This window comes from Cryptomeria japonica, chromosome 7 (genome assembly GCF_030272615.1).
Source record: "Cryptomeria japonica chromosome 7, Sugi_1.0, whole genome shotgun sequence".
Classification (NCBI taxonomy): Eukaryota; Viridiplantae; Streptophyta; class Pinopsida; order Cupressales; family Cupressaceae; genus Cryptomeria; species Cryptomeria japonica.
The window spans coordinates 121559090-121573911 of NC_081411.1; the positions used below are offsets into that span (position 1 = coordinate 121559090).

The 14822-nt window shown below is 35.7% G+C and overlaps 1 protein-coding gene across 1 annotated transcript; it reads left to right on the forward strand.

Moving 5' to 3' along the window:
* The first annotated feature begins 10974 nt into the window (after positions 1 to 10974).
* On the forward strand, positions 10975 to 13315 carry LOC131045458 (shikimate O-hydroxycinnamoyltransferase). Its single transcript, XM_057979040.1, has 2 exons — positions 10975 to 11548; positions 12258 to 13315. Exons 1-2 carry the CDS (start codon positions 11141 to 11143, stop codon positions 13143 to 13145), a joined length of 1296 nt encoding a protein of 431 aa, XP_057835023.1. The 5' UTR covers positions 10975 to 11140; the 3' UTR covers positions 13146 to 13315.
* Positions 13316 to 14822: the final 1507 nt, after the last annotated feature.

Below are 14822 nucleotides of genomic sequence, written 5' to 3' on the forward strand. Positions count from 1 at the left end.
AGGGAATCACAAGCACCAAGGGTTCTTTATTATGATTGGCAAAAGTTACTAGTAAGTGATGATGTTAGTAAATTAGTGCTTCCAATGAGAGAGGAAGTCTATCAAGCATATGAGCATTTGGTTCAAACTAACAGGACAATCGCAATAGAAGGGTTAACTCAGTGCTGGAATAATCTACCAGAACATTTAAAATAGGGAGAACCTTACTCACTAGAAAATTTTCATGTAGCCATGCAAAGAGCCCCCAGATACATATAGTTAGGTAGGGAGAATGCCAACAACTGGCTACCATTCATCTTTTAACCTCCAATCCTTATGTGGCCACCTTTGGCATGCCAGCCAATAGAGCAGAACTATGATGTAGTTACAGAAGAAATAGCTAGATGGTCCAGGTTGGAAAAAATAAAAGGATTTTATTGGAACTTGTCTTCAAGGGGGATAGGTCAGGGCACTGTTGGTGATTTAAGAGTTACAGCGAGAATCAAAAATTTTCCTTTTGCTGCAAGATCAGCAAACTCTTAAAGTTGGGGGGCATGATAAGTTGATACTTTGTCATGTTTTTATAATCAAAACTCTTAGGTTTTTGGCATCTTTTGGGTTGCATTGTGATAGTTAATTATTGTGAATTCACTATATGTATTCCATGTGTTAAACCTGAACTTATGAAATCATGTTTGAACTTTGCCAGTCTGTTCTTGTAGCCATGCCAATTTATTCCTGCAACCAAGTGATTTGTCCCTGTTGTTATGCGGATTATTTAGGATAATGTCATATGTGAGTTAATGAATGTATTAATTAAGTAAAATACATATGCATGTCCTTGTATGTTGTTTTTGTTTTAGTGTAGATAATAAATGATGTCGCGGTGGATGTTCTCCTTTCGCGCCCAAGGAATGAAGAATCATGTATGAGATAATTGGAGATCAAACTGAAGAGGATTTGAGTGAGTGCAACATATGGCATAATCAGAGCAGCCATACATCACTATGGGAGTTTAACTCTAGTGGGCATTGAATTCATAAAATATCGCTTTGGCATGCAAAGACTATGGTTCGGTTTAGATCCACGTTTCCTGCAGCTAAGCTCTAGTTATCTTCTTCATCTATCAATCATCCACCTCTTCTTCTGGGCATGATTTGAGTTGTCCATTGTAGTTCATCTTTACTTTATAATAAGCTCTTTCTTTTTCTTAGAGGTTAGACAGAATAGAAAGGAATAAAGCAGAGAATTTTGACAAGCATTCTAGAGTTTTTCTTTTAGAACATGTAATCATTTTCAGGAAGAACTGAATGAAAGATATGTTGTTCTGATATGTTAAAAGTATTTTGCTGGAAGCTTGATATCAATCATTCAAGGGGGCCCACTTTGTGAGTGATCCTAGTTTTATGTTCATTGAAATTAGTTCTTCTTTAGTTATAGTAGAAGTTCATGCCTAGATTGTTCCTGTAGCCACTAGAAATAGATCCGCTGACTATTCCTGTAGCCAAGCCAGAACAGAGTGATTTCTATTATTTACATTAGATCATTCTAGCATTATTTTTATAAGCTTTCATGTAGCCTTCTATGATTTCCATTCTTGCCTTTCCTTTCTATATAATGTTAGTTACTGTAGAAATGCATAATAGCCATTGAAGGAGCTTAGTCTATATATATTGCAGACCCATTTCAAGTTTTACATTCCTGGGTTGATAACTAAATGAACACCAGCCATGAAAATAGTAACTCTACCAGATGAATGTCCAAACTTCAGATTGATATTTCAATTAGAGTTATTATTATTATAGTTGGAGTAGACAGGTGACTTATTTCTCAAGGAGAATCCAAGAAATCAATAGGACAGAGAGAAGAAGGGCAAGTTCGAACCAATTTAGCTTGGTCCTTATGTCATCACAACATTCTATGAATCAGGTGCATATCAAATTTCGACAACAATTGGAGAACCTTTGGAGGATCCTATCAATAACATGCACCTTCACAGGTTTTACACATAACTCTTTGGAATATCCTAAATCAAAAATACAAAAAAATCGTTACTTGGTGAAAACCTGGCCAATAGGTGCCTTGTGACACAAAAAAAAAAATCAAAAAAAGTAAAGAGAAATAAATTCATCCAATAGTGAAAACCACTTCGGTGGTGCCCTGGGCAAGTACCTTGGTGAAAACTAGGTCACTGGTGCCATGTGTAGAGACATTTCTCCTCCCTCCTTTAGGATTCAATCTCATCCTTTCACCTTGCACACACTCACAACCTATTCATCCATTATAAACTTACCCATTCCCATCATGGCTTGTTATTGATCTTCCTAAGATTGGTTATCCATTCATTATAATCCCTCCTCTTTACCCTTTCCATCCATAATATATCAGCTCCTATCTGTGGCTAAGGAAAATCTTAAGTCTAGTGATGGGTGTGGATCTAAGAGAATCACACGTTCTGAGGAGTACAATTTCTTCTTGTTTTCTTTAGTCTACCTATGCATAATCCACAATAAAGCAGCACTTACATCACATATCCACAATAAAGTATCAGTTTCCTGGATTTAGTCAGTTTCAGATGAGACACAAGAAGCAATGGGCTTCAACGAATCAACTATTTCAACAGACTCAGACAACATTATAGTTCAATGCTATCTATCCTTTTGTGAAAGAAAACATTGTGACCACAATCAACTAGATTTATACAAGTGACAAGAGACATTAAACTTGAGGACTATAGTGGATGTTGGTGTCGAGTATTGGTTTTCTTTTGATTTTATCTTTTGGTGACATGTCTTTTAGCTTTTTTGGGATGTCTCTGACTAGAGATTTTATCTCCAGGATGTCTTTGATTAGAAAGGTGAGGATGAGGTATCGTCACCTATTTTTATTTGATGTCTATGGATTGTCTCTTAGTAATGCTTTAACTTTTCCAAGGATATGAGGACACTGTGAGTCTCATGTGAATTGGGGAATTCCTTGTTTGTGACTGTCTAGTCTCCATGTAAACAGGTACAATGACTTTTTGGGTTGAACATATACCTCAATTGTCATAACCTATTTGTCATAATAAAGCTCAATGATGATAATAGCACAAGAAGCTCTTTCACTTTCATATCTTCTACCTTCCATCCCCTTTTCTTGATTGATCTCCATCGTCCTTGAGTCTATGCAGCCTGTTATCACATGAGTGAGTATAATGATACCCAAAAAATATTTGCATTTCATTTAGTTTGCACCTGCATTACCATGTATTAGCATTTCATACATACATATAGATACCACAATTGTAGCATATCTTGCACACAACACATGTTAGCACATTTTATATTTTCATCATGTAGATAGTTATTTACATGATCATATTCAACTACATTTCATACATTCATATATGCATAACATATAAAACATAAAAGAACAAAAATATATTGCATGTCATCATGTATATATATTTGCATCCATATCATAAGCATCACATAGAAACATGCATCATATAGAAGCATCACATAGGTACACATGCATATATTTGTCATGAGGATGAATCATCGCATATATATATAACTCAAAAATCATAAGTGGCATGATACAATGATAACAAAATACATATGGCTACAATCACTTGAAGGTGTGTACATCATCATACAAAAATGGTACGAAACTGATACATAGGGAACCCTCTAAGGCTATGATGAACTCCCTCCCTTGGAGCTAGCTGGACTCGATAGAGTCTGAGCCCTGGAAGGACCTGTGCCATGATCATCTCTCCTACCCCCTCTATCTGGTGGTGGTGGAGGATCCATGACCCCACCACTAGATGCCTGTCTCTTATCTCTCCCTCTAGTGGTCGTGATAGTCCATGACAGTCTCCGGAAGCTCCTATCTTGCTGATCTGGTGGCACCACTCCATAGTACAGGTCTCTCCAGTAGGCTATCTCCTCCCCTACTTGCAGAACATAGGCATATTCGGCCCCTGTTTCCTTTGCTTCCTGTCTACCTACCCTCAGTGCTACCTCAGCCTCCGTATAGTGTTGAATATCCTGATCCCTCTCCTGCTTAGTGCCCCTCAACTATCTCTTGAGCCTAGCCCCATCTCACTATAGATCCTAGATCTCATCTACTTGTCCCTAATAAATCTCCCTCAAGGATAGTAGCTCATCCTCCTCCTCTCCTCCCTCCTCCCCCTGAACCTGTGGCTACTCCAGTGGATACTCCTATCCCTGTCCCTATCCATATACCTATCTGGGAACCTGTGTTGCTGGCACCTGTAATGATAATCCACCTATACCCCTCACTACATGAGCCTTCCTCTCCTCTCTGCCATCTCTCCTCTAAGCCACTCTCCTCTCCGTGATTACCCCCCACCTTCGTCATTGGCCTCTACCTTCGCCATCTCCACTATCATCTCCATCACCTCCACCATCACCCTCTATCAGCTCCCTTGGATCTGTCAGCCAGGAAAATGGATGCTCTCCCCAATATGCAGTGTACTCTGCATCCATCCTTGCATCCTCTACATATGGTAGCTCCACTGTATCATCCTCTCACTCCTCACAGTCTAAGTAAGGCCTCCATACTACACTATCTATCTCGTCAATAACCCGCCACCAGTACTGTAGCCTCCCAATCCGTGGTCGGGAAATAATCATATCATATTGATGTACAAATTTGCGTCGATGTCCCCTGTGCCTAAAATGTATTAGATGTGTAATAGGCAGATGCTCATATGCTCATATCTGCAACAGTGTCTCTCCGCATCCTAATCTTGCTGATCCATGATATACAAACTGATGCAGCTCATAATACAAGTGTGCCAGCAGACACGGTCCCCATGCAAACCTGGTGTTCTTAGTCACCAATGTTTCCAAAGTCCTCCCCCATCCCACTGCCAACCCTCATGTTGCCCTGTCCAGATAGAGGAACCCATTGATAACTCTTGCCAGCACCATCAATAGTGCCAATCTTGTAGCTTTCATGGTGTCCCAAGCCACATGTCCAATCCTCATCTCTAGTCCTGGATCCTGAAACACTTGTTTCAGTGCATCCCTGTATCCCTCTCGATCGTAAGGAACTAACTCCCCAACGATTAGTATCCTCAGTATCCTATATACATCCTCTAAGGTAATTGTCATCTCACCCATCGACAAATGAAACGTACATATCTCTGAGTGCCATCTCTTAGCTAATACAGTCAACAATCTCAAGTTCGCCCAAAACTATGGCACATACATAATGTATCGCAAGCCCATGGCCTCAATTGTTGCTCTATCCTTGAATATCATCTCTACTTGCAAACTTTGAGTTGAAGGGAATCTCTCTCATGACTCCAGTATCAGTAGGTCCTCTTGTAGTCAAGCAAATCAACTATGTCAATCCTAGTAGTACTCCCTGTTCATCACAAAGTGCTTCTCTTTTTATCCTAGTGCTTATATTTATCATATGGCACTCTATCCTAGCAGCATTCCCTGTTCATCACAAAGTGTTGCTTTTATCTTTTAGGGCACCTACTTGAGTGTATCCTCTTGAGTAGCCTAATCCAATTGACAGGATATGTTCTAGCACAGAATTGTCAATTTCAGCCTAATCCAATTGACAACGTATGTTCTATCACAGAAATATCAATTTCAGCCTAATCTAATTGACAATGTATGTTCTATCATAGAATTGTCAATTTCTAGTGGTACTCCCTATTCATCACAAAGTGCCTCGATCTATCCTATCCTAGGGCCTTTGCTTGAGTGTATCCTCTTGAGTAGTTTCCTGATTGGCAACGTATGTTCTATCACAGAATTGTCAATACTAGCCCTATCTTCTATCCTAGTCTTCCCTAGAGGACCTGTTTGAGTGTATCCTCTCAACAACTTATCCAATCGACAACATATGTTTATCACAAAACTGTCGATTTAATCTTGAAGACATAAACATGCATTGAAGACACAAACGTCCTTGCATACTTCACAAACGTGTCTGCCCTGCATAGATGTTCCTGAATCACATAGATGTGCCTCTGTTATGCACAGATGTGCATGTCCTGCATAAATGCGCCTTCATTTCATAGACGCACTTGCATTGGACACAAACGCTTTTCCAACTATAGAAGCATTTAGACCAAACACAAACGCGCCTAACCTACCTAGACGCACCTAGCACCAACACATATGCACCTTCCCATCTTTTGCCCCGCTTGATAATTTCTAAGACATACCTCATATGCATTTATTGACCTACCTAACATGCATTTATGACAACAATTAATGCAACAAGGTACAAGGAGGTTTTATGGTACTCATTGGCTCTCTTGCATCTGCTAGCCTCTCATATCAACGAACGCAATCAAATCTATGTACCAATGCCATCACTCTTGACTGCTCTCTTCTCTCTCTGCACTTCGATCTCTTAGGTGTGTGGATGAAAATGAGGATGTTTTCCCTTGTAGTCTATCTTCTAGACTACCCTAGCCCATAGTCTCCCAAGTCAGTCTTCTTTACCCCATGACTCTGTGACTATATCCTATCTTGTCCATCCTTTCTAGCCTTTCTTTCTTATCAAGAGATTGTCTGCAATATTTTCAAACATTTTTATCCAATCTCTCGAGGGGGCATATCATTCCCATCTTGGGGCAACTTTGTATTAGTTCATATTACCTTCTTTGAGCCAACACAACAAGTTGCATTGTCTCAAAGAGGGGCAAAATGTAGAAACCTAAAATTGTCTAGTCTAATTAAATAAATATTTCTATTTATTTAACTATTTTAAGCCTAATTCTTCTATTAATTAAATAATTCTTTATTTATTTAATTAATTCATTTATCCTCTTCCAAGCCTTTTCTCATTTAAATAAATACTTTTATTTATTTAAATAATCTTTTTCCTAAATTAAATAAATATTTTATTTATTTAATTGATCCCACTTCCTCTATTAATTAATTAAATCTTTATTTATTTAATTAATTCATTAGCCTTTTCTACCTATGACACATGTCATTTATCTATTAATTCCTACACTACCTACCCTCTCATTATTTTCTTATTTCCTCTACCTAGCCTCTAATCCTAGCTGACCATTTATCTTTTACACCTCTCAATCTTATCCCTCCATTTCTTATAGTGTCTTATATATAAGGAGATACTTCCTTCATTAACAATCCTCCTAAGCATTCTAGTACCCCTCGACTAGCATTCAAACTTTCATATGCGATCAAGCCTACTTGCAACCACATTTCCGTTCTTTGTTGAGATCTTGTGCACACATAAAATCTAAGAGAAAATATATCAAGAAAGATGAATGGAGATAGGAATAATCGAGATTAAAACCCTAGTAGACATGTGATGGTATAATCTTTATGATTTTGTTGACTTGCATTTATCTTAGGTAATCTTCATATGTTATAGTGGATCTTTGTTGTTGTTAGGCTAGGGTTTCATGGTTGAATTCATTTATTCTTTCAATATTGTTGTGTCCATTTTTACCATAAACAACTGATAATTATATTAAATTCATTTAAATGATCTGCTACAGATCCTCCCTCACTCGTTTTCATATTAAAAAAATGCTTCATAAGAAATACCTTATTTGAAGCTAAAGGTTTCTCATACAGTTTAACCAGTGCGAACATCAAATCTATAGTCATTATTGCCTTTGATATATTGAATGCTATAGATGGTGCAAGGCACAATCGAATGGTTCCCATTGCCTTTCTACCCAGAATATCCCAACCTTCATCTGACATTGTGGTCGATTTATTTGTCTTTCCTTTAAATGGCCGCCACAGATCCTTTTGATACAAGTAATCCTCCATCTGCATTTTCCATTATTGATTAATTCTTGTTGTTGAACTTCTCAACCTTGAATTTGGTTTCTTCCATTGCTCCCACTCAAATTTGAAAGTCCCTACCAATTTATAGAAATACATGACTCTGATACCAATTGTTAGGGTTTAGGTAGATTCATAGCAAATGCAAATTAACAACTATATGCAGATACAAATACAAATGATGAAGAAAAATACATAACACAGATAAGATGAAGATTTAACGTGGTTAACCCAGGATGGGCTACATCCACAAACCACAGTCATCTAATCTTTTCTTATTATCCAGTAAATCACTACAACACCATTACAATGCCTTTTTCATTCCAGCCGCTTATAACATACAATTTTTAGGGCAACATACAAAGTCAGCTATTTTAGGGGTTTATTTCAATGTCAATTTTTTTTCAAACAAAAAATGGCAAAAAAAATTTCCTTGGGGGTTGTGCCCCCAAACCCTTTCTTTCTTAGGGGTTGTTGCCCCCAAACCCCTACTCAAGGCCAATCTTGGCCTCGAACCTCCACAAGGATACATAACAAGTGTACAGTACTTGCATCATCGGTCACCACATATCAACACTTTGAACACTCCTTTTTCTCTATAGTATTATTTTTCTCCTCTATTATTTCTCTTGTCTTCTCTTTCTCCTTTTCTTTTATTTTCTCCTTCACTAAATCTTCTTTCTTCACTTTCTCATTAGTATCTTTTGGAATCTCTACAACTGTATTCTCTAGATTTTGCTTTGTATCTATCTGATCACCCAAATCAATCTCTAGATGAACATCTTCACTCATCTTCTCCTTCGTTCTCTTCTCCAGATCAGTCTTACTACTACTCTCTCCTGAACTAGATCCTGTGTTTTATTCTCAAAAGAAGAAGACAAAGTCCTCTTTAAATCTTCTGCAGCCTCCATAGAAACATATTTAGTCTTTTTCATCATGCTTTGTAGGTCATTTGGATTAGCTCCCATAATGAAAGAGAGATGAGGAAATGATTATAAAAAATGAGTAATATAGAGAAAATGGAGAAAAGATGGAATACATTAAGATTTAAATATTTGATAATGTAATATATTGATTGGTGAATGCATATTTATGAAGGTAGATTATTGTGTTTTGGAATAATAGAAACACAACAACAATTTATATAGGATTGTGATATAATATTAGGAAGATGATTTTTTTATATAGTTATAAAAAAAATGAGAGGAAGTAGTTGAACGTTATTAAGCCAAAATACCTATAACAAGAGGAATAAAAAATGACATAGTAAATCAACTCAACACTATAATGCACACATCACAATTGTTCTAAAAAAGGACTCAATAGTGAAGCTCATAGTTTTGGGAAAGGTTACTACAAAAGTGTCCAAGCACACATTTGTTATAGTACAATTATGGGAGACCAAAGGGATGAAAAATTATTATAAAATGTTATTTGATTGTGTAGGAACCCCATTTAATGATGAAATTGGTATAAAAAAACCTATCCTCAATACAATATGGAATGATCTAAAGTTATGATGAAAGTGTAACCTAGATCGGGTAGACGATCGAAGAATAATTGAAATCTATTCAATATTATAAACATACATTTAAGGAACTAGCAAAACTGTTGGAAGACCCTTTGATAGAAAAGCAATGAATTGAATGGTTCATGTTAGGGTTACAGTTAGATATTAAAACCTCAGTATATTGAAATTGGAACATATTAATAGCATAATTAGTTTGTCAATTCATGGCCTAAACATGGAGTAGAGAAGATAAATATATGAAGAACATTAACAATGAAATAGTAAAGTTAAAATTTGAGTTGGAACAACTAAATACTAGATAAGAGATTTTAGTCAAAAGAAAAGTGAATCCAAAACTACCACAAAGTTTAAAAAGTAAATACATGGGGTATTTACTGTTCTAGACAAGCTAACTCAAAAATGAGTGACCAACATTAATGCAAGAAAAATGAAATACTATATTAAGACCTGCCACACTTAAATTTGCTCATAGGAAATCATAATATTATAGAAGATGCAGAGAATGAGACATATCACCATCCATTTTTATTATTCAAAATCAATGGAAAAGAAGAAGAGCATGAACTATGGTGGAATGTGGGAATAAGGAAGCAAGGAAGTCATATATTGTGGAATGGTAATGTGAAAGGAGTAGAAAAAAGACCCTTTCATGTTCAAGACCATATATATGGACAACCAAATTAAAGGAATTAAAGTATATTCATACACTCGAAGATCCAAAGAAACATGGACTCATACCATCTTTTGTAGAGGGTTATGCATCAAAAAATTTCTCTTAATGCATAATCTTTTATGGCTTCAAAGTTTCTTCTATGAGAGGATTAATAGTTGGGGTTGACACTAGATGCCAAAATCATCCGGAGCTACCAATATTTTCCTATGCATCACATAGAATTAAACTTGGAGGAATGATCTAATCAGCACGGTTCTCTAAATTTTAAAAAGCAGACAATGTTAGGGATTTGTCCAATAAGAAGCATCTTTATCTTACAAATTGCATAGTATTGATATTTAGCTTCATTCTCATTTTAATTTCTCTTTTTGTAGAAGCATGATAGAAGGTAGAATAGACAAAGTAAGACTAGAAAGCAAGGATATATCAAATAATATAGAAAATGTGATTATTGATATGAATTTTACAATCAAAGAATTTTAATATAAAATAATTTATATAAAATTCTTCATAAAGTGAACATTGTTAAACAATTAATATTAATTTTTATAATGTTAAATAAAAGAAATTTAAATGACTAAACTGTCATATATGACAGACAAAGATAACTGTCAAATTCCAAGATTGGTTGAAATGTAGACAACACTGAGGATAAATGCAAATCTTCCTGTTCAACTAATGGTCTACTTACTTTGTACTTGTTGACTATCAGTTGTGGATGAAAGCATTGGACTTAATGGTCAATGTATCTCAATGCAATGTAGACAACAGAGATCGTAAGGGGATTCAATAGCAGATCTTCCTTAACAGAAGTGTGTTCAAATAATGGACTTACTCTTTACGTGTTGACTGTCAGATTTTTGACTGGGAGCGCTGAAAAAAAGCATCCCACTTAACGTTCAACGCGTCCTAACTGTTTCACAATAAGTTTTAAGTAAACAGGTGATTCGAAGATAATCCAGAGCTATAGTGCATTAAAATAATGCACTAATTACTCCTTTTTAACTTGTTCATATAGGTCGGGGATTCAGAATAAAAATGAAGAGCCATTTAATCAATTTATATATATAATTTCTGGTAACATGGGGTTGCACTATATAAATAGCTTCCATGGCCTTTCCTCTGTTCAAATGAAAGGTTGGTGACAAAATGGATGTAACCATCACAAATTCAGTACTTGTTCAGCCTGCACACGATACTCCAAGTGAGGCGATATGGCTGTCAAATGTTGATTTAATTTTCAGTAAATTCTACGTACGAACCACATACATTTATGGATCAATTGAAGAGCCCGATATATGTGTGTGGCAGAGATTGAGAGAGGCGCTTCCCAAGGTGTTAGTATATTTCTATCCTTTGGCGGGCAGATTAATTAATGACAGCAGCAGAGAATTTGCCATCGACTGCAACAGCGAGGGCGTATTGTTTGTGGAAGCAGTCACCGATTCGGATATTGAGGACTTGAGAGATTTTTCTTCAATTTCACAGCTGTCATCTTTAGCACCCACTATGGACTATACCCAGAGCATCACATCACTCCCACTGCTGCTTCTTCAGGTATCCACTCTCATTCATGTTTACAAAGTTACAAACTATTAGTTACTATTAGTTTTCATATTTATCTTGCGAACCATTTAAATCACATATTTAAGCTTGCAATTTTAGGCTTGAAAGTACATTCAGAATTGACTGACATTCTCTAGGCTTAATATGTTGCTTAGTGTGTATGATTTATGGCTCTTACAGATAATAGTGTATATATAACAACTGATTACTCAAAATTCTTAATAACAGTCCTACTTATCAATTGATGAGCCAAAGGAGCTCTATAATGAATGGTTCATAAGACACAACTTGCTAAAGGTTTTCCAAATGGGGTTGCAAGCTAAGTGGGCTTAACTTTGTAGGAAACTTTATGGTTAAGCGTGCTTTAGTTTGAGTAGTATTGGGATGGGTGACCTCCTAGGAAGGCCCAAGGCTTCACCTCTATGAACATCACCTAGATGCAATGAGTGCTATGTGTACCATTCATTCTCATGAGAGATGGGTTCTTGTGAACCACTACTCATGAAACATGGGTCAATGAGTTTGATTCAAAAACTACACAATTGAATCATGATAATAATATCATGATTTGACTTAACTGTAAAAATATATCTTACTTATCAACATAACTGCTACTTCCCAACTTTATTTTATCTACTGCCTCATGCATATTGTGGTGGATGCTATGGATATATTGATAGAATATGCGTTTTGATTACAGGTGACAAAGTTCAAATGTGGAGGGGTGGCATTAGGAGTGACAATAAGTCATATGGTAGCAGATGGGATGTCTTCTTTACATTTTGTTAATACATGGTGTGACATGGCTCATGGGTTAGATATGATGGTACCTCCATATGTTGACCGTACTTTGCTTCAAGCACGAAATCCTCCTCAACCATTCTTTCCTCATCCACTGTGTCTACCTTTTCCAAAACTTCTCCACAAAGAGGGACAAGAGGAGGGGAATTTTCCTATTTCTTTCAAGCGGTTTAGGCTTTCTAAAGAACAATTAAATTGCCTGAAAGAAAAGGCTAAGGATGATTCAAGTAAGGAGGCTTTCACAAGTTTCATAGCATTGACAGCCCATATTTGGAAATGTGTTTGCATTTCTGGAAATCTCCTTAAACAACAAGAAACCAAATTATACATTCCTATGAATGGGCGAGAGCGAATTCGTCCCGTGTTACCTTGTGGATATTTTGGTAATGCTATATTCCATGCTTCTCCAATTGATATGTCAGAAAATATAGTGTCACAACCAATCTCATATATTGCTACAAAAATAGCAGAAGAGGTTAACAAGATAGATGACCATTATATTCGCTCTCAAATAGATTACTTGGAATTAAATCCTAATTTGAAGATTGAAGTAAGTAGGCAAGGAAAGCTATATCCAAGCATGGTCATAAATAATTGGGCTCATCTACCTATATATGCAACAAATTTTGGTTGGGGAAAGCCTTTGTTCATGGGACTGACATTAAATGCACCAGAAGGGTATTGTTGCATTAAGCCCAATTCTGAAAACGATGGAAGCCTAATAATTGAGATAACCTTACGAAGTGATCGTATGGATCGATTTGGAAAATTACTTTACGAATTTTAGAAGTTTGCAATCTCAAGATTTTATTTACACAGTACATTGTTATTGCCACTAGTTTTGGAATGTATCAGGACAATTGGGCGGAGAGTTCATATTTGTATGCATCAGTACTGTTTTCATATTCTACTTGATTTATTATTATATAAATAAATGAATTGATATGTTTTTGCTAATCCCTTGTGTTGTGAATGTAATTCTACGATTGTAGATCATTTATATATTGTAAAGTAAACAAGGGCTGCAGGGCAGCGTAGTTCCTGTCCAGTGCTGTAAAATTGGCTGTGTATTGGTTTTGTTCAATTCAAATATTTATGGAAAAAAAAATTGGATGAGAATGCAAATAAACTATTCAAGATACTAAATAAAGATACACGTAGAGAAAGGTTTAGTATGTAAGAAACCTAGAACTCGGAAAGAAAATAGTGTTTCTAATCAGAAATTAATTCAGAAACATCAAAGTACACATTGCCGGTACAAGTGTTGCTTTTTCTTTGCGGTTTTGTCAGATGGCGACATGTAAACAAAGAACCATCATTATCCCTGCTCACTTATATTAAGATCGTTTGCTTGCCAGAATTCAAATTGACCTGTTTCCTAGGTTATCCAAGTTGATCAATGGTGCATTGTATCATAGGTAATTCTGTTTTGATTTGAGCCCTTTGGATTTCACTTAGATTGTTTGTTGACTGATATGCGTTGAACCACAAGGGCCTAAAGATTATTTTAATACAGAGGTCATAAAGATTGAATATGGACTGGAAAAGTATAATTGTTCCACTAAACATCAAAGTACCCAGAATTACAAATTTACTATTAAACAAATATACCATTCATGAAACATATACTATTCATGAAACATAATGTGAAAAATAAAAGTATATTATACTTTGACATTTTAGATAATTTTGGAAACTAAAAATGAAAATTTAAGAAAAATCATCCCCATGCCCGGGCATCCATATGATACATTCTGATACTAAATATGCTCACATAACAACACTCTTTGATAGCCAATAATAAAAAATAAAAAAACTTAAGTTTGAAACCAATGCCTCATTCCTTAGATTTGTTTACTCTTCATATATTGTAGCAAATGGGAATAAAACTACAGCTTCAATACCTTATTTATTTGTTTGTACAACAATAAGAGTAGCAATAGAAACCCCATAAGCCATCATTGTTCAATTTAACAACAGTGAAATTAGAAAAGCAAAGCAAAATTGTTTTATTTAAAAATAATTGGAAAACAATAAAACTGTTTTTTTTATTTAATAGATAATCACAAGATTGTTTTGAAATCAAATTGAACTTCACTTGATACCAGACTGACCTCAATATTGCACAAAATAATTTTGTTGAAAACGATTATGGAGGAAAACATATGAGCAATGAAACTAACAAGATAACAGACATAGACATTTGAAATTCTTATACAAAGAGATAGCAGAAAGTGAAATATATATATATAAATGCAAGAGGAATTAACAAAGGTCAAGTTTAAAGTCTGAAGTATTTTTCAAGTTTTCAATATCCATCAACATAAACCTAGTATGGCTGCAGCCAAGTGATATATTTACATATGGAACTGTTCTGAGTTTTTAAGATATTGCTTTCAGAAGTTACAAAACCCCTACGTGCAGACAAGTGTTAAAAGTTGATTACATATTTCTGTCAAGTCGG

Bases quoted from the DNA above. Each gene is read 5' to 3' on its own strand.
- LOC131045458 (XM_057979040.1), top strand. From the start codon at position 11,141: ATGGATGTAACCATCACAAATTCAGTACTTGTTCAGCCTGCACACGAT. The intron at 11,549-12,257 runs GTATCCACTCTC...TTTTGATTACAG, and splicing joins TCCCACTGCTGCTTCTTCAG to GTGACAAAGTTCAAATGTGG.